Source organism: Kwoniella dendrophila, chromosome 11, assembly GCF_036810415.1.
Source record: "Kwoniella dendrophila CBS 6074 chromosome 11, complete sequence".
Lineage (NCBI taxonomy): Eukaryota > Fungi > Basidiomycota > Tremellomycetes > Tremellales > Cryptococcaceae > Kwoniella > Kwoniella dendrophila.
Genome location: NC_089486.1, coordinates 153,073 through 171,493, shown reverse-complemented (window position 1 = coordinate 171,493; position 18,421 = coordinate 153,073). Strand labels below are relative to the sequence as shown.

The 18,421-nt window shown below is 38.2% G+C and overlaps 7 protein-coding genes across 7 annotated transcripts; 4 read left to right on the top strand and 3 right to left on the bottom strand.

Annotated features, from left to right (window-relative positions):
- Positions 1-94: 94 nt before the first annotated feature.
- Positions 95-1,716, bottom strand: L201_007607 (uncharacterized protein; the record flags this gene model as incomplete). Its single annotated transcript, XM_066223313.1, has 9 exons — positions 95-151; positions 229-324; positions 467-580; positions 655-798; positions 962-1,188; positions 1,278-1,324; positions 1,407-1,493; positions 1,553-1,590; positions 1,672-1,716. The coding sequence occupies 9 exons, from the start codon at positions 1,714-1,716 to the stop codon at positions 95-97; spliced, it is 855 nt and encodes a 284-aa protein (XP_066079410.1).
- A 325-nt stretch (positions 1,717-2,041) lies between these two features.
- L201_007606 (uncharacterized protein) lies at positions 2,042-3,231 on the top strand (the record flags this gene model as incomplete). The annotated part of the gene is made up of 5 exons (XM_066223312.1): positions 2,042-2,071; positions 2,139-2,211; positions 2,266-2,384; positions 2,556-2,753; positions 3,139-3,231. The coding sequence occupies 5 exons, from the start codon at positions 2,042-2,044 to the stop codon at positions 3,229-3,231; spliced, it is 513 nt and encodes a 170-aa protein (XP_066079409.1).
- A 524-nt stretch (positions 3,232-3,755) lies between these two features.
- L201_007605 (uncharacterized protein) lies at positions 3,756-7,917 on the bottom strand (the record flags this gene model as incomplete). The annotated part of the gene is made up of 12 exons (XM_066223311.1): positions 3,756-4,986; positions 5,099-5,234; positions 5,304-5,455; positions 5,523-5,590; positions 5,667-5,896; positions 5,958-6,011; positions 6,082-6,186; positions 6,245-6,263; positions 6,337-6,449; positions 6,512-6,835; positions 6,942-7,248; positions 7,357-7,917. The coding sequence occupies 12 exons, from the start codon at positions 7,915-7,917 to the stop codon at positions 3,756-3,758; spliced, it is 3,300 nt and encodes a 1,099-aa protein (XP_066079408.1).
- A 2,665-nt stretch (positions 7,918-10,582) lies between these two features.
- L201_007604 (uncharacterized protein) lies at positions 10,583-11,042 on the top strand (the record flags this gene model as incomplete). Its single annotated transcript, XM_066223310.1, has 2 exons — positions 10,583-10,783; positions 10,872-11,042. The coding sequence occupies 2 exons, from the start codon at positions 10,583-10,585 to the stop codon at positions 11,040-11,042; spliced, it is 372 nt and encodes a 123-aa protein (XP_066079407.1).
- An 812-nt stretch (positions 11,043-11,854) lies between these two features.
- L201_007603 (orotidine 5'-phosphate decarboxylase) lies at positions 11,855-13,269 on the top strand (the record flags this gene model as incomplete). Its single annotated transcript, XM_066223309.1, has 3 exons — positions 11,855-12,046; positions 12,135-12,246; positions 12,746-13,269. 3 exons carry the CDS (start codon positions 11,855-11,857, stop codon positions 13,267-13,269), a joined length of 828 nt encoding a protein of 275 aa, XP_066079406.1.
- Positions 13,270-13,739: 470 nt separating this feature from the next.
- L201_007602 (uncharacterized protein) lies at positions 13,740-15,781 on the bottom strand (the record flags this gene model as incomplete). The annotated part of the gene is made up of 8 exons (XM_066223308.1): positions 13,740-14,292; positions 14,381-14,824; positions 14,923-15,053; positions 15,116-15,243; positions 15,303-15,335; positions 15,396-15,478; positions 15,545-15,692; positions 15,754-15,781. 8 exons carry the CDS (start codon positions 15,779-15,781, stop codon positions 13,740-13,742), a joined length of 1,548 nt encoding a protein of 515 aa, XP_066079405.1.
- Positions 15,782-16,316: 535 nt separating this feature from the next.
- L201_007601 (uncharacterized protein) lies at positions 16,317-18,050 on the top strand (the record flags this gene model as incomplete). Its single annotated transcript, XM_066223307.1, has 7 exons — positions 16,317-16,633; positions 16,698-16,750; positions 16,818-16,921; positions 17,017-17,176; positions 17,240-17,346; positions 17,413-17,654; positions 17,720-18,050. 7 exons carry the CDS (start codon positions 16,317-16,319, stop codon positions 18,048-18,050), a joined length of 1,314 nt encoding a protein of 437 aa, XP_066079404.1.
- Positions 18,051-18,421: the final 371 nt, after the last annotated feature.

Genomic DNA, 18,421 nt, shown 5'->3' with positions numbered 1-18,421 from the left:
ATAGTAGATGTATAAGTAAAATTCTATTTTAGACAATTATGCACGTGTTGTACGATGGATCTTTTCATCACCTCGAAGGGATCTACCGATTGGCTTATTCGACGTCAACGACGTCCCAATCGGTAACAAGGTATTCATCGAGAGCATCGAGCTGTAAAATCATAATGCTGATTAGCTTCAATCTTGCATTTTAGGTATGAGATATGCCAATAGAATGATCCTACTCACCTCCTTCATCTCTTCTTCATTCAACTCGAAATCGAATAATTGGGAGTTAGAGACAATTCGTTTAGGTGAAACTGATTTAGGGATGATGACGAAACCCTACATGATGGAAAAATGGTTATGTTCCGAAGATTAGCGATAAGATTGGATAGGGAACAAAATATCATCTATGATGATGAAGATGAAGATGATGCTTATTTCGATTGACCATAGTGCAGGAGTAGAATATCGGATTACTCACATGTTGTAAACCCCATCTTAAGAAAATTTGCCCAACATCTCTTCCTTTAGCTTTTGAGATTTTTTGTATGACTGGATGATCAAATCTCATCGCTCTTGCTAAAGGTCCCCAAGCCTATCATAATCCATACCATAAGCATAGTTCATCAATGTTTCTTTAAGCGCTCATGTGGATGTATAGAGACTTACTTCCAGAATGATGTTATTTTGTTCACAGATTTCGACAATTTCGGGATGCCTCATGAATGGATGTAAATCGATTTGATTTATGACGGGTAATTCAACTTTTTGATCAATCATTTCTTGAATATGTTTTTTACCAAAATTAGATACCTATTTAGATAAATCGAGTGAAATTCGATATTCAGTTCACGGACATAATCAAATATCAACAAGTAAACCTAAGGAGGGTATGTTTTCAAGAGAGAGGGTTCATGCAAATCTCCATTTTCTTGAGAAAATCGATGAACAGAAGCGGATTCAACTCCAAACTTACACCAATAGATTTCAACAAACCTTGCTTCTTAGCATCAACTAAAGCTCTCCAAATGTTCTTTCTGATTTCAGGTCCACCAATAGGTGAATGCATCAAGTATAAATCAAATGAATCTACACCAGCTCTCTTTAACGATTTCTTAATATCGGCTGAAGCTTGTTCGTATGTTTTATTATGCATTAATTTTGATGTTAAGAATATTTCCGATCTTGGTGTATTTGTCTCCTCTAATTAATTGACATATCATAATTAGTCTATAATAGCTTTACATCATATATGATTCACGACATTGATCAATTGAAGGATACAAACTTACTACACCATTCGTTTATAGCTCTTCCACATGGTTCTTCATTTTCGTACCTATTGACATAGTCATCAGTTGGATATTCTACTATTGCGTCAACGATTGACAGAGCTATCTAGCTAGTTTCTCCTCACTAACCACTCAGCAGTATCAACATGTTTGTAACCAGCATCTAAAGCTGCTCTTGTACTATCGTAGGCTTCTTGGTCGTTCATCTCGTATACACTGTTATAAATAACGATTGTCAGACTGACTTGCTCTATAAAAGCGGAAAGAAAGCTTACCCAAGACCAAATTGAGGGATGGATTGGCCATCTCTCATCTAATTATTTGATGCAAATGCCAGAAATAGTCAGCATCTAGATACCTAGTCACAACATCTAGATTGAGATGAAGAACATACCTTAAGACGACCATCTAGAGTTTTGACTGGAGCTGGACCGGGCATTTTCGTATTGATACTTCTGATTTTTGGGCGATTACTGATAATCTTATATAAGTTATATCTAAGCATAAGAGTAGTTAAGGTAGTGTAAACGTTATCAGAGATACTCTCTACATCTTCATCCATCGATCAACCTTTTATTTCAACTTTCTTGGAGCCGGGATGTGCGCCGGAGCCCCCTGCAACCGGGCCAATATTACGTAAGGACTTTCTCACATGTTGTGGGTCGAAAGCTTCTTGAACACGAGTAAACTGCGTTGAAAAACATCTTCTTTCTCGTCTTTGTCTATATTCAGGTCACAGGTCATCCCATAAAAAATCATCAAAGATGCCTCAACAGCTGGTTTCGCCCCAAGAGGTAAGCTTGCAGTCTCGACTTATCGAACCAGGAAGCTTACAGACCTTTTGTCCGTTGTGCCCCTTAGTTCTTAACTAAATTAGAAGGATGTTTCTCTGATCCATCTTCATCAAGTTCAGTATGGTTAACGCATAAAAGATGTAAGTCTATGGGAAGTATTACAGCATTGTTATCGAAAACTAATGAATGTACAGTAACATATGCAAGTGATGGTGATGTTCAGATGCAAGAAGATGATGAGAACGATGAAGATGGACCAGAATATGAGGTATTGATAAGGTGTACACAGGGTGATAACAAATTCGCATCCAAAGTAAGTCTACTGTTCGAATTATAACATTCTTAATGCGCCTTCAATCAAGAGGGGATTAGAACATAATGTGTCGAAGAGAGCAATCAATGTTTCCTACAAGACCTAAGACTGGAAACGACCATATTTCAATTAAAGGCGTATTGACCTTTCAAACTTTCCTTGTCTTTATAGATACCAGCATCATCTCTATCAACATTCCATCAAACTTATGGATCTTTATTGAAATCATCATTCGCACCATTGATGCGAAAAAGAGATAAAAAAAAAGAAAAATTACGTTCAGAATTATTATCTAAAAAACGTAGAGAAGTTTATGTTGATGTGAATATTGGTGAGGATGGTAAGAGAGGTAAAGGAAGGAGACAACGGGTGAGTAATAAATCATTGATCTCCTTTTCACATCTTGTTGGAGTGGATTGGATTGAGGTATGGTGGAATCATGTGCGAGGGAAGGTATTTAGATGGAAAGAATAGATTATGAGGAATAAGAAAGTCTGAAGATTCATAATACAGAAAGAACGAAATTTTCGAAAAAAAAACTCAGGCAGAAAATTTTCTTCTAATTTAAGCTCAATATCGAGAAATTGCCTATTACGAAGTGGATATCAAGGATCAGAAATGGTTATGATACCAGGGCGGGAACATCAGATGATCAAGAAGGGACAATTAACCTCCTTTCGCTATTTCGAGGTTTGAATATCATTGTAACGACAACTAATTCAGACAATCTTTTTTTGCCATAATCTATTTTTAGCAACGAAAAATCAAAGCACAAAAGAAGAAAGAAGCTGAAAGAGAAAAATTCGAATCTCAAAGTAGTGGTCAAAAGACAAGCGGAGAAGTATAGAAATGATTGGTTTTTGATTCATATATCAATGGTCATTCATGCAAGATTGTATCTCGTATTTAGGATCGCCCAATTTGAGCCAATGTTGTGGTTAGTCATCGATTTGGACGTCGATTGTACTGATCACTCATAAATTGGGAGTAGGAGTCATCGGTCATATGGTAGATGCCAGAATGTACTAGATATTTGTCTCTGGCAAAAGTTTACTCATCACATTGAGCCAACTAATGATCCATCTTCCCTGGTCGCTAATTATTCGACGATCTACAGCTGGAAGCTGTATAGTTGTGAGACATGTGCATTACGACTAGCAAGATCTCGATGTGGTAAAAGTTGTTCGCTGTACCAATCACTGCATACATATAATACTGCTATTATGACGGAAAATTCACTTTTAAGCTACAAAATCGTTTTCCTTCCTCTTCTTTCGCTCCTGTCCGTGATTCCAGCTCACGAATGAGACAATCTACTTACATCCATTCTCAATACTCCTCATACAGACTACAGCATACACCAGCAGCTTTTTATACTCTTTTACTCTCAGGTGGACCTAAATAACTATAACCTCTTCTCTTTATACCTCCAAAATCAATATTAATCCTTTCTATTACTATACCAGTAGTCATTCCGAAGAGTTTTAATGTATGTTTACCCGAAGATTTCCAATCATCACCTAAATCCTTTAATTTATATCTGATTATTGTATTTCTATTTTCAGTTGAAACTACTTGTTCCCAATCTGATGGAACTGACCCGACGGAATGACCATGAGTTCTATCGTTCGAATCTTTATTTTCACCTAATAACCTTGTAGGAATTGGATGTATTTCACGAGGTGATAATTCATCTAATTGAAGACCAAACGATAGCTCTTTATCCAAAATGAAATTGTTACTTGGTCCAATTTGTATATTGATTTCAATTTCTCTTTCGTCATCATCATTATCATCATCTGTTCCATCATCACCATAATTGATCTCATCTGATATGCCATGAGTCCAAATATCATACTCTAAAACTGGACCTTGACCTAAAGTGAAATTTTGTGTTGAAGAAGGTAACATTTCCATTCCACTTCTAGTTCTACCATAATTTTCAATTTCTTCAAACGTAAAGCCATCGACAGAAGATGATCTTGTGCAATGGGCGGCTTCAATAACTAGATAATCATCACCTTGAATGTGACCTTTGAAATCCTTTGGTACAGAAGGTGGAATTTCGATTGGTACAGTTATAGTCACATTTGTTAAATCTTCACCTTTTATCAACAAGTGACCTTCTGTTCTATAAATTTGTTTCTTGTCATGGTCGAGAGGGATTGAGACTTTATCCCAATTAACGTGAATATATATCCTTTCATCTTCTGTACCATCCCATTTGATTTTCCCATGACTCTTCTTGTCTTTAATTAACAACCAATCTTGGTCAGTCTTTAAAGTATATTTGATGTTTTTAGGTCCACCAGATCCAATATCAATCCATCTTGTTTGTGATCCGTAGGGATCTAAAGTTAACAATGTTGGATCAGGACATTTGTATTGTCTAGCGCAATTTTTACCTGTATCTCCGGGCCATGCACCAATCAAGTTCTCAACAGTAACTCGTAGATATGCTACATATCCAGGTAAACTGTGCTCTTTGATTGGTATACCAGGTCTAGAAGGCTGATATGGATTAACAAATTTGATGGCGGGTAAAGAGTCTCGAATGGGTTCTAAGATTCCGTAGTAATTGATATGGGTTTGATCCCACATGCTGGTAGTAGCGAACAACATTTATCAGCAGATTATCCTAAATAGATAAACACGTCCAGTAAATAGCACTGTCTTTGACATAAGGGGAAATAGGCTATGCCTTAAACACTTACTGATCCCATTTTCTATTCAGCATGGAGTGGAAAGTTTCAGTAATATTGGCATCTTGGTAGAACGCATCAATAGCTTCTTTGGCAAAGGTATTAGCAGCAGTTCTTGCTTGGAAAGCATATAAGTGGGATCTTCCCACTGAACGATAAGGCATCTAGGTCAGCTTGATTCCCTAGTTGAGCAACAAGGTAGAAGAAGTAAACTCACCAGCCATATGTAATCTGTTCAGATTAGCTTGACCAGCGCATAGCATATAGACTTGTTGGAAATAGGAAGGTTTTGCTGCCTTATCCAATTTATGATATATTCTTCCTGCACGATGAACTAGATCTTCCCAATCTCTCAATACTCTTTCAGCTCTATACCCCACTCAATATGTCAGCTGGTCGATTAATTACTCTCCGATAGTACCAAGCTTCAGCTTACTCTTCGTAATTGGTTAAAGAGAAGGTATCTCCGTTAAGTAATTCAGCTTTGGCTCTTCCAGCATAGAGCTATAAGAATATTGCATCAGAAAAGTCAATCATTATGAATTTCCTAGCGTGAATTGGAAAAATCAGATGAACATACCGAGTATTTCAACATTATATCAGCAGTTTCTGCAGCGTGCTCTTCGCCAAATTCCCTTTCAGCCCAAGCTCTCAAAAACTTTCCCACACTATTTCTTGGCCAGGCATCAGAATCATAAGCGATTGCTAAGAAATGTTCACTAGGCATTTCTAATGGTTTCAAGGAACCGATATTCAATATCCAGATTGTAGTTGTGTTGAAGGATCGAGCATGGTTCATTTGTTCCCAAGCTGTGTTTACTCAGATCAGCTTAAACATCACAATCTAGATTTGGGAGGACATTTCACTGACTTTTAGCGAGATTGATAGTGTTAGTCCACTTGTAATCTCTTGGGAAACCGACATCTACGGTGAGAAAAGTATTAGTAAGCTGTTGAAGAGGTTTCTGAGGGAAGATAACAATACGATAACCTACAATCAACATGATAATAGATACCTGCACCAGCTTTGTGATCTTGTCTCTCAGGTGGCAGTACAGACATGAGATTACCATAATTGTCATCGGCGAAGAGAACGGTGACTGGAATGAATGATCAGCTAGATTTTCTCAAGAGGAGCTTTCAAGCTAGCTAGCTCACCGTCATCAGGCACTTCGAGCTAAACCAGTGGCAAGAATGAGATCAGAAACGTTTGCACACAGGTGTCTAGTATCATTTAAAGTCCCACTCACCCCATTCATGTAGTATCCAGCAACTTCTTTATACATACACCACATTTGACTGATACCTTTCAGGTCATCGCCGTAGACCTCTTTCAATAATCCTTGTTGAGCATGAGTGATATCTAAAGATTAGAGTCAGGATATCAGTGAATGCGATGAATGGAACGAAAGAACGTATACTTGCTCTGGACTAAAGCATTACTAGCACCAGTTAAAGCTTCATCACCATCACCTCTCATACCTAGAGTAAAAAGAGTTTCCATTCCTTTTGCTCTTTCTGCACCATATTTCCAAAATTCAATCATTTCATTTTTGTTGAGTTGATAATCCCAAGCACCTTTTCCGAAAGTATCCCATTCAGGTTTGTTTCTTGACATTGGTTCATGATGTGATGTACCCATTACAATACCCATTTTATTTGCTAGAATTTGGTTTGGTCCAGGTGAGGCTGGAGAAGGTAATCCGTTCGAAATATCTAAACCATCTACATCGAACATACTTGCCCACACTAAACAATATTTTATGAGAAATTAGTAACAAAGCTGAATATCTCCACAGAAAAACGGAGCTGAAAATCGAAAGATGTTTCCTGATGACATGTGATCATGACTCACTAGCAGGCCAATGATAATTTGATTTTAATCTCAATAACATTTCAAACCATTTTTCATACATCTCAACTTGAAATGCAGGTTCCCAAGGTTTTCTATTCCAATGTTGTTGTGCCCATCCCCACATGGCAGGATGTTCATCGTTGATGAATAAACCTCTATATTTTACAGTTGGTTCACCGTGTTTCAAGGTTTTGGTTTTATCAAAAGCTATAATCGATTTATGTTTAATGGGTGTATCTGCCCAGAAGTACCATGGGGAGACGCCCATTTGTTCAGATAATGTGTATAATGCAAATATCGTTCCTCTCTATTCAAGTTAATAAACACGTCAATATCTGATATCCGCATGCTTCACGTGAAAGGCGACAGGGTCGGTATACAAGATGGAGTTGATGTTTCTCGTAGTACTACTCACTCTATCTGAGCCGGTGATAACCAAACCTTCTTTCAGACCTTTTATTGGCTTTTCTTCCCAACCGATCTCATAAGATTCCCATTTGCCTTTTAGATCATCTCTTTCTACATCCTTCAAATTTTGAATTAATTGACTTGAGATACTTCCAACAATTAAAGCTCTTTCTGTGATGTCATTAGGTAATGTATCGTTATATAGTTTTGGATGTTGTCCAGTTACTTTATAAATATCTTGAGCAAAAGTTTGTGCAGCGACATGAATAGCTTGATCGTCTTTTGAGTCTAATAGAATTGGTGTAGCATGTTTATGTGGTTTTGAAGCTATCAGGAAATGATTTTCCTTCAATCCACCATGGTGATGAGATTTTGAAGTAGTCGAAAATGTCACTTGATCACCATCATAGTCTTGATTGAATAGGTTACCGTGGTTACTACTCTCTTCATCTAAACCAGGTATAGAAGGAAATACAAGTACTTTCTCTTCACCTAAAGCTAATACCTGTCCTAATAATGATAATCCTACACCTATCCCCGCTAAGAAAGCGGTATTGCCTATATACATCTTGTCCAATCAGTCAATCTTGCTTGCTAGTTCATCTATGTAAGCAAGACTTCTTAAGAGAGAGGAATCATAATTCAAGCCAAAGACAGGTCATTGGTGAAGTCGACGATTGTTTTGAATACTTATATACAATCGTCCCAGTTATTCCGGAGCCGGATGAGCCGGTCGGTGAGATACTTTCCCGAAATAGGTTGGAACACATGAGATGGTCACGAGGTGAAATGCCTTCATGAGAAGTCAAGGACATACTTTTCAGCATGATCTCTTTATAAAATATGCTAATCCAGCCCATTCTGAACATCACATAGAAAGTGGAGGGGATGTCGAGAATAGCGTGACAAACATACTGATGGATTGGGCGTCTGTACAGTTGGATCACTGTAGATGAAGACCGGACCGAGTTACTGGTGGAGGGGCGATAATCTACTTGTACTATGCAGAGAGAGGCTTGCAATCAGATGAAAGCAGGTGGTTGACTCTCTCGACGATTATTTTCACCATGGAGGTGGGAACGAAGGGCATCTATTCATTTAAAACCCGACAGCTGAAGTAAGTGAAGAAGATGAGGATGTTCCCACCATTTTTCCTCTTCGGCTATCTCCGGTTAGTGATTTGAAGAAGGAATGATCGTCATCGACGATCTTATCTTCAGTCGCAATCCAGCGTCAAAAGTCGGATCCTACGCTTAACTCATAGCGCATAGAATCTACTTGTCGTTGAAATCACTTCCCCTGTTAGTACAGCCTCCGACCCTAGTCGACTTCATGCTTCACATTGGAGGACCTAGAGCTAGAGCTTAGAGATGATAATTTGGTATGTCAGCCAAGCTGTGCTAAATCTAGATCTGTCATGTCGCCAATATGATACGCGTCGTGCCTAAACACTGAACTTTATCGGTCACCGTTGTGCTGTACAGCAAAATACCTCCCCAAGATATGTAGCCCAGTCAAGCTTATCAAATGTGCCAACGGGTCCTGTAGGGTTTATGCTGTTCAACGGGGACCGAAGGTCATCTATATTGCATCCTCAATAAGCTGATAGTCTTTCAAGAGCTAGTTCAATGTGACCTGACCGAATAATTTTCTTTGAAAAGGGTATATAACGGCTTGGAATTCTTCTTCCTAAATCAAACTTTTCAATGATCATCTCGTCAACTTTGTCAGCAAGCTTTGCTCTTATACTATACGCGTAAGAAATAAACTTCAACAAACCAATCCTCTGTATACTTACACTAGATCCTGGTGGGACAAAACACATACAAATCTCATAATGGTCGCCAAATTAAACATCGGAGGAGCAGTAGGATATTACTTATACAAAAGAAACAAGGATAAAAAGCAAGCTAAATTAAACGCTTCTTCAAACCTTCCTGCATATCGAGCCTCAAGTCATCAGCATAACCAAGGTTACTTTAACGCTGCTCGTAACGATAATCATCGTACCAAGGCGGAGCATGAATACAACCCATATAATACGAAAAGAAGTATATAGTGTCGAACACATGTTAGTGGGATTTGACATTTCTCATCCTCGTAGATTGTCAAATATAATCTCGGACTATGATCTGAATGCTGATCTTTGATACGACGGTAGCTCGAAATACATTAAATTCATAAAAGTCTCATGTCCAATTCATAAAAAGAACAATGTTTATTTCAACCTCACTCTGAATCGTCATCATCACACATGATGAAAGTACTTGTAGTGAAATTATCATATCCGAGAATCGCCCAATAGTTATAGCTCCGTTGAATGGAATCACTTTGTAACACATTTCTCTCTCCTCTTTCATGTAGTCCACAGACAATGTAATTGTTTTCCTCAAAAGAGTTTCCAGTCATCGTACTCGAGCAGCATGCCTTGATCACTTGAATTGCAGAAGTCTCCTTCCGGTCATCTCCGTAATTTCATCCAACAGCACCAAATGGTTCAAAATCGGGGATTATCCCTATCTTTTGAGAGAGATGCAACAAAGAGATTTCTATTGCATGCGCTCTCGACCCTCTTGCAACGTTTGAATCGTCATTGCTGTCTCTCACTAAAGGTGTACTACTACCTTGTGATCGTTTGGTGCGTTCATGATGAAGATCGAAGCGTAACAACGGTGGTCTTCTGGAATGCCCCAAGTCCGAATAGCAGTATCCCACGCAACGGTGTTTGGTCAATTGAGACAGTTGTCGTATTTCTTAGATAGCTGTGCAGATTTTCAAGATTTCACACATATCTTTGAAGCCTGCCGAAGATAAAATTATTGCTACTATCTTATCTTGCATTAAAATTCCCCGTCGGTGTACGGCTATAAATGACAGACACAATTACGATGCTCATAACACTTCCTAACGGGGATTGCTGATGTTCTGGATTTCCTGATCATTTCGTATGCCTATTAAGAATGACGTGAGAGAATATACTTTTCTATTGATACAAATCATGCTTGACTGACTATGTTGTACTTCTTGGCATTGCATAGCCTCTGTATTGACTATGTAAACTGACAGTGACTGAGCTCTTTGAAGCAGGTATATAATCAAGTGAACTTTGCTTTATTCAATCGCGAAACTCTCAACAACCAGCGCGACAATTCCATCTTTGATACGAAGCTTGTCTGCCCTCTTACACGCATACACTAAAAAGTTCACTTTAAACAACATACACGTCCCTTAATATGGTCGTTGAATTAATCATTGGTGGCGCTGTAGGATACTATTTTTATAAAAAGAGTAAAGCCAAGAAGAAGGCTAAAAAGCAAGCTTTGGCCGCTATACCATTTACTCCAGAAGCTGATGCGAGTACCACAAACAATCAAACTGAAGGTGCTGGAAGGAGTATTGTGAATGAGAAAGCAGAATATCAACCCAGAGTGCATGTGAGTTTTTTGCTGCTTCTACGAAGCTTTTCACCCGGTAATCAGCCCAAACCATAAATTGACAAGAATGATATGGTGGATTTCCCAGAGGACGGAAGTACCGCCGTACGAAGATAATGATCCATTCCAACCCGATCATGGAAGAACGCACGAGATAAGTTATCATAATCATAATGCTAGAATCGAAAGACAACCTACTGGAGAGGGAGGAGAGCGGTCACAATCAAATCAGGAGCGTGAATTGACTAGATCCATTTAGATATGTTGATCAAGTTATCTGTGTTCATTCAATCCCCTTCAGAAACATAAATGTTTACGTTCCATAACTTTGTAGCTTTATCGTTGTCATCATGTATTCAAGTTCTCTAACGTAACTTGGATCTTCGTCAGCTTTGTCATGTGATGTGTCATGATGATCTAAATTTGTTGATGATGATGGTGACCTGGTTTCATTGATGAATGTCTCAAAGGACCCATCCTAATTTCTGTCTTGGTGGCCCTTCTTCCCGATGGAATTCTGATTGATTGTACGTTTTATGGATACATACTATGTCTACAAGGACCAAGTCGTAAAGAAAGAGTAGTGTGTCTGGACAACCTACCGTATATCTGGCAATTTAAGCATGATGAGATCTGCCACACCCAAGGTAGGAAATCCAGATCTTTGGTTCGGAGGTTTTTTACCTTTGCTATGTATGTTATCTCTTAGCCGCAAATTCTCGTTTCCAAGTACCGCCCGGTTACTTTAAATTTAGTTGATTACATCTTTGCGCCTGCTTTGTCTGTTTGAGTTTTCCTTCTTCTTCACGATCCAAGCACCTGCGTACTACGAACAATCAGAAGAATCTGTTCAAAATTCACTTCAACTGAAATTCCTCATTCTGTAGTTCTGTATATACAGTCAACCTTCGTCATCTCCCTTTCTTGCCTTTTTGATCCTTTGGACGAACAGTTTACCAACCTCTCCTCAAGAATATATATATATATTCATATTTATCAGTATATCCAGATTATATCCAAATCTTGTCTTTCATACTCTAGCATAATCACCACATAGATAGTCAAGTCAAAATGTCAGCTCATCCAACAACCTTACTCCCATATTCTGAACGGATCAAATTACATACAAATCCAACAGCTAAAAAGATTTTGGAGATTATGGATAGAAAGAAAACAAATTTAGCTGTTTCTGTTGATGTAAATACTGCTTCAGAAGCTTTAGAAGTTATAAGAAGAGTTGGATCAAGTGTCTGTATGGTTAAAGTGAGTCTTCGCACTTGATAAAGCAATGAAAAACAATGCATATGGCATGGGCTATAAATACTGAGTATGTGCATGTGGCCTTCATCAGACCCACGTCGATATATTTGAAGACTTCACTGAATCTTTCGTAGAAGAATTGGTCAAACTTTCAAAGGAATTAGATTTTGTCATTTTTGAAGATCGAAAATTCGCTGATATAGGTGAGTAATGATTATAACCTTGTCCATTCTTCTTTTGTTGTTATACTCTCTCTGTTTGTTAGTTTTCATTATTTCTCTCTTTGCCCGACGACTATCTTGTCTATAGGTATCTCACGTTGCCCTCTACTGTCTATTCAAATCCTTTCTTTTCATTGCCTGTGCCCATTGTTTCCATCTTTCTCGCCAAGCAGATTCACCTGATGCTCACTACACTTCACGAACATTTGGTTCGTTACTCCCTTCCCATCTACATTTTCTCTTGATCATCTCTCCTTCTGTTCTGTGCGCCTTGTACGCCAAGCTTTACTTTATCAAGATCATCATGCTTCTGTCGAATCGTCATGTCCATCAGACATTTATAACATTCCTTCGGACCGGACTTTCGGTCATCATCGTTGAACTGCGCCCTTGAAATTGAACCTTAATGAGACCCATCCTTTCGCTTATCTGCTTGATATTGCATATTACGAGCATTGCTAAATTTCCATCACACACATAGGAAACACTGTATCATTACAATATTCATCTGGTATACATAAAATAGCCAATTGGGCAGATTTGACCAACGCACATTCCGTACCTGGACCTGGAATTATAGCAGGTTTATCAAAAATCGGTGAACCTTTAGGTAGAGGTTTATTATTATTAGCTGAAATGTCTTCAAAGGGATCTTTAGCCGTTGATGGATATACAGAAGAAACATTCAAGATGGCACAAGAAGCTGGAAGATCATTTGTTATCGGTTTTATTGCTCAAAATAGAATTGATAAATCTGATTTAATAAAGGATGGTGAAGATTACTTAATCATGTCTCCAGGTGTTGGCTTAGGAGCAAAAGGTGATTCTTTAGGTCAACAATATAGAACACCAAGAGAATGTATTATTGATTCAGGTTCAGATGTCATCATCGTTGGCAGAGGTATTTACGGTATAAAAGGTGGTGAACAAGCTGTAAAAGATGAAGCTGAAAGATACAGAATAGAAGGTTGGAAAGCTTATGAAGAAAGAATATCAAAAAAATAGAAGATATGGTGATCAGCAACCCACGAGAAGCTTTCACAAAGGAGGTAGACTGTCTCCATTCCTAATGAAGGAACGAATTTCGAAGAGAAGTAGTTCCCTGAAAGGAGGAATCAAGCTTGTCTGTTTATGGATATTTATAACAATGTGTTTTGTTCATATAAATCAATATCATTCGTATATGTCATGAGAAATAAAAAAAAGAATTTACATGTCCAAGATATACATAATGGATCTCTCGACAAGCATCTAATCTAAATAAGGTCTGATGATGATTTTGCTACAGACGTTGGGAGTGTGCGGGCTATAAGGTTTAGCCAAAGCTATGTGATTGATTGTAATGCTGACAGAGAGTTCTATCGTTCTTCGATCCACATCGACACCTAAAATGCCCTTCCTATATTGACAGGTGGCTATTCTTCACTTTTTCGGTCTCACCTTCATCTACACCTTCTGCCTTCCTTCAAGCCATACTAATCAGAATCAATGGCAATAACGTCATCCTCCTCATCATCGTCATCATCACCACCATCAAACATGAAATCATCTTCATCTAACATGGTAGCGTCAATAACATTTTGTCTATTTTTTTCATCTTGTTTATCTTTTTCTTCTTTTGTTAATGTTTTTGATTTAGGTTTTGATAATGTATTTCCACTACCTAAATTTTTCCATGGATCAGGTTTTTCATCTTTTTCTTCTACTTCATTTTCATTAGCTTTTTCTTTACCTTTGACAGAAGAAGAAGATGATGATGGTGGAGAAGGTTGTCTGAATGGTGATCTAGCACCTTTAGGTGTACTAGCAATTTTCTTTAAAGTTTGTCCTGATCCTCCAAATGGTTGTAATGTTATTCCACTACCACTTTCTTTACTTTCACCACTGGGCTTTGGTTTAGGTACTTTTGATGGATCGAATGGTATATATTTGAAACCAAAAAAGAATTTACCTTCAGGTAATACTAATGCAGCAGGTATTTTTCGTCCATCATCCGCCAGAGAATCTGGCGTAATAATACGTGGCCCCCTAAAATCCAAAGACAGATCAGGCTAATTAGTATCGTTGAAGGGGATAGTTTCGGACAATAGCAATAAAGGATTCGCTTCAGACTTACTCATTTCTATTAATTTTGCTACTTTCATCAACAAATTCAATTTTCTTTGATAAACCTTTACCTTTAACCTTTTTACCACTTAAAGATTGACCTACACCTGTAAAACTCTCTATCGGAGTTTGATCACCTGAGCCACTAGCATTATTATTAGATAAAGATGTACCTGGTCTTGATGAGTTTGCTGATACTGAATGAGTTTCACTTAAATCAATTTTCAATTTATCTGCCATTGTTGGAATTGGTGCTGGTGCAGGTCTAGGTGGCTCAACATATCCTACAGGTGTAGCAAAATCAACTTCTAAATCTGTATCTATAACTGATATACCAGCCGCATTTTCAGGATATGTTTCCATGATTAGGAATTCGAACGTCAATGAATTATATGTTATTTCGATGATATCATTCTTCGTTAATACTGAATAGAATCGCAAAGCTGATTCGAGGCTGAGCAGTATGAATATTGATCAGCAACCAACTATTCGAATTACCCCTCCGAGACAGGTCATGCACTAATAACAAGGCGAGCATAAATTAGAACTTACACAGCTTTAGCATCTGATACCTGTAAGAAATCTGTTGATTGAGCTTGTATCTTAACCATTTTACCTTTTGGTAATTTAGCACCAGTCAATCTAATTGGATCACCTTCGGTCAGATTTAGTGTTTTCATCATCTAACGATCAGTCAATGTCAGCTGTATTCTTTTAATATACGACTTTATGTTAGCTAACTTACCCAAGCAGGTAAATGTACTATTCCTTCATCCGCTATGAATTCTAATACACCCGCATGGGTCTGGTGTACAGTTGGATTACGTGGATTACGAAGCTGGAAAGTCCATGGCGCTTCGATATCAAGAGAGGCTATGAGATCGAAGTCATCAGTACCATCGATATATTTGAGAAGGGAATTTTATACACACATAACTTCGCTAGAGCTGAAGGAGGCATAATGACTATAAAAACATGGGATTGTTAGCTGGTATCGACGATATGCATCGTATTGGTTAGCTCACTTTTTCCACCATACATGAGTTCAGGCCTTTCTCTTCCTCCCATAACTGCTACCGAGTATGCCTTGTAATACTCGTCATAAGCTCTAGTATATTAGTCAAATTAGCGGCTGATCTTTCCATATAGAATTAACATGAGGAAGTGAACCTACGATGGAGGAGGTGCTCTGAATGAATATCTACCCATACCACCCATGCCGCCCATAAGTTGATTCAGTAAGGCACTTGGTCCTCCCATATTGCCTACATTCATACTACCTGTTCCACCAAGTGTCGGAGGTGTCGCATAATCGTACTCATCTAATACGCGATTTTCATGTTAATGGTTAATCAGGTGGCAAGGAGTAAGGACTTAACATACCATCAGAGTCGTCATATCCGTGATTCATCTTGATAAGATCTTTGCTTCAATAATATTTTGCTTTGAAAGAGGGCTGTAGGAGATGAAAGGTATCCTACTGAAATAAATATGGGTTCTACAGAGTATAGCTAATTTGATGAAATGTCTGTTGAATCGTAGGCTTAGCAGTCGTCGATTACGATATCATAGCTAGTGCGTTGTATCAGGGAATCACGTGACTGACGTCAGCAACCATTATATTACGTACATTGCACATTATAGACGCGGGCCACGTTGTTGTTGACATTACTCGGTCTCGCAAGCCAAGAAGCTGGGATGAAGGGCTTTTTTGTGTTGTTGTTGACGATAAGGTTATCGTTGACAGCGGAGGATAGGCTGATAAGTCAGTTAGGTGCATCAAGCTAGAATTGGGATCAAAGAGCTTCACATCGGGTCTCTCTGCGATACAGAGATTTCCCCACCGTCAGAGGAGGAAACTACTGCGATTGTGCAAATAGGAGGATTTCTCAACTTCGATCCTCCCTCGCAAGCCAAGGGGTTTTACTCCTTCGTAAAGATCGAAAATGTCAAATCCATACTTACCATTATCTCCTCCTTCATCATCATCAACACCGGCAAACTCATCATTCAACCCTTCTTCGTCATTCAATCCATTCTCCAAATCATCAACTTCATCAAATCAACCGATAACTAGGTCAAGGACGTTATTCTATCTATCAGTAAGAGATTCGTCAAGTACATATTTAAGTCAATCGAGGAAATCAAGTAGACAATATGGTGATACGATTGATATTTTGGGCGATGATGAAGAACAAATAGGTTTGATTGGATCGCCGAATAGTGGTGTAAGTGGAAGTGGGAAAGGTTTACCTCCAAAATGGTCAGTCTGTTTCTCGAATCATCTGAAAAGATGTAGCTTTGCTCATAAGATCGCGTTGAAATAGGGTTGACCTGAGTGATGAAGTAGAAGAAATACTATCAAGAGCTAAGATAAAGAGTAAATCATTTTGCATCAGAGCAACGTATGGTTCATAGTAAATGTACTGATATCTGATTCTTAATAGTCGCTGCTCTCGATAAATTACATGCCAAACATGTTTTACCTGGATTCAATGACCGTTCCGCGGAAGAAAGGGAGATAGAACGTCAGACGTCTGATATAACGAGGGTAAGCATCTTGCTTTATCGCCTTTTTTCCAGCTTAAGCTATTATTATTTATTTTGTATATTATACTTTCATTCTAACATCTTCGTTTTCGACAGGACTTCCGAAGATGTACTTCATTAATATCATCTGTACAACCTGGAGCTAGAGCAGCAAGAGTAGAAATTATGACAGCCAAGAATGTACAGCGAGGTTTGGCTCAGAAGGTACAGGAATTGTCAGGAATATTCAGAAAGAAACAAAGAGTTTATATGCAGAGTAAGCTGGCTCATTCATCGTTGAATATTGGTCGAGAAGCTGATAGCAGAGATCTTTATGTAGAGCTACAAGGTCATGCTATTAAGAATAAGGATTTGATGGTAGCTTCAGGAGCAATGACTTTGAAAGGTACAGACTTGATGGATGAATTAGAGGAAGATGAACAAGCTGTAAGTCGACTTGCGCTTCCAAATATAGGGGAGGATCAAGTCTTACTCTCGTGAATATAAATGTAGTCGCAGAATCAGCTACAATCACAAAGCCAAAGTACATCAGCAATAGATAATATTGATATCCAACAACGTACAAATGAGATTACACAAATTGCTTCTTCTATATCGGAATTAGCAGATTTGTTTAGAGATTTAGGTAACTTAGTTGTCGAACAGGGTACTGTTTTAGATAGTGTTGAATATAATGTCCAAACGACTGCTAGGGAGTTGAAAGGTGCCGAAGAAGAATTGAAAGTCGCCCAAAGGTATGTTCAGCTTCTCTGCGCCGTTCATCTGCGAGAAGAAAAAGCTGATAACAGGATTCCTTTAGATATCAAGCAAATACAGGTAGACGTAAATGTATATTGTTTTTATTCCTATGTATATTGGGCTTAATCATCATCTTGATTTACAAACCACGTAATCACACGTCACCTTCAATACCATCAACTCCTATATCGTCCTTGTCTTATACACCTACTTCAACATATTCAGATGAAATAGATGATTATCCTATAATAGGAGTTACTCAATCACATAAAAACAACATATATACATCTCCTGCAACTTCTACCTCTACACCTTCTTCAAGACCACATAGACCAATAATGCCTAAACCTCCTCCTTTACCAACAGAATTGGAAGAAGTAGATCAATGGTAAATTAGATCTACACAACAAAGTTTGAATACCCGGCATAAATTAGATTGTATATCCATAATATCACAGGAAGGTAGTATGCATCCATTGAATTATCTGAAAGTACGTAAGCTTGTCTATTTACTTGCTCTTTTGCTCCCATGACCTATGATCTATGATGCGGATTGGGTCTGTGCGTAAATCTGCTATCATATTATCATACTAGCTCACAAAGGAAGGCAAGGTCCGTGCACTCATAAAAAGGTGACTGCACTTTGCCAAGGCAGGCTTATAACCGAAAGGTCTCATGTATAAAAAGAGTATGATTCCAACAATTACGCGCATGATTTTCTGATTATTCATCTTTCTTTTCTTTTTCTTTTCTTTTTCTTTTC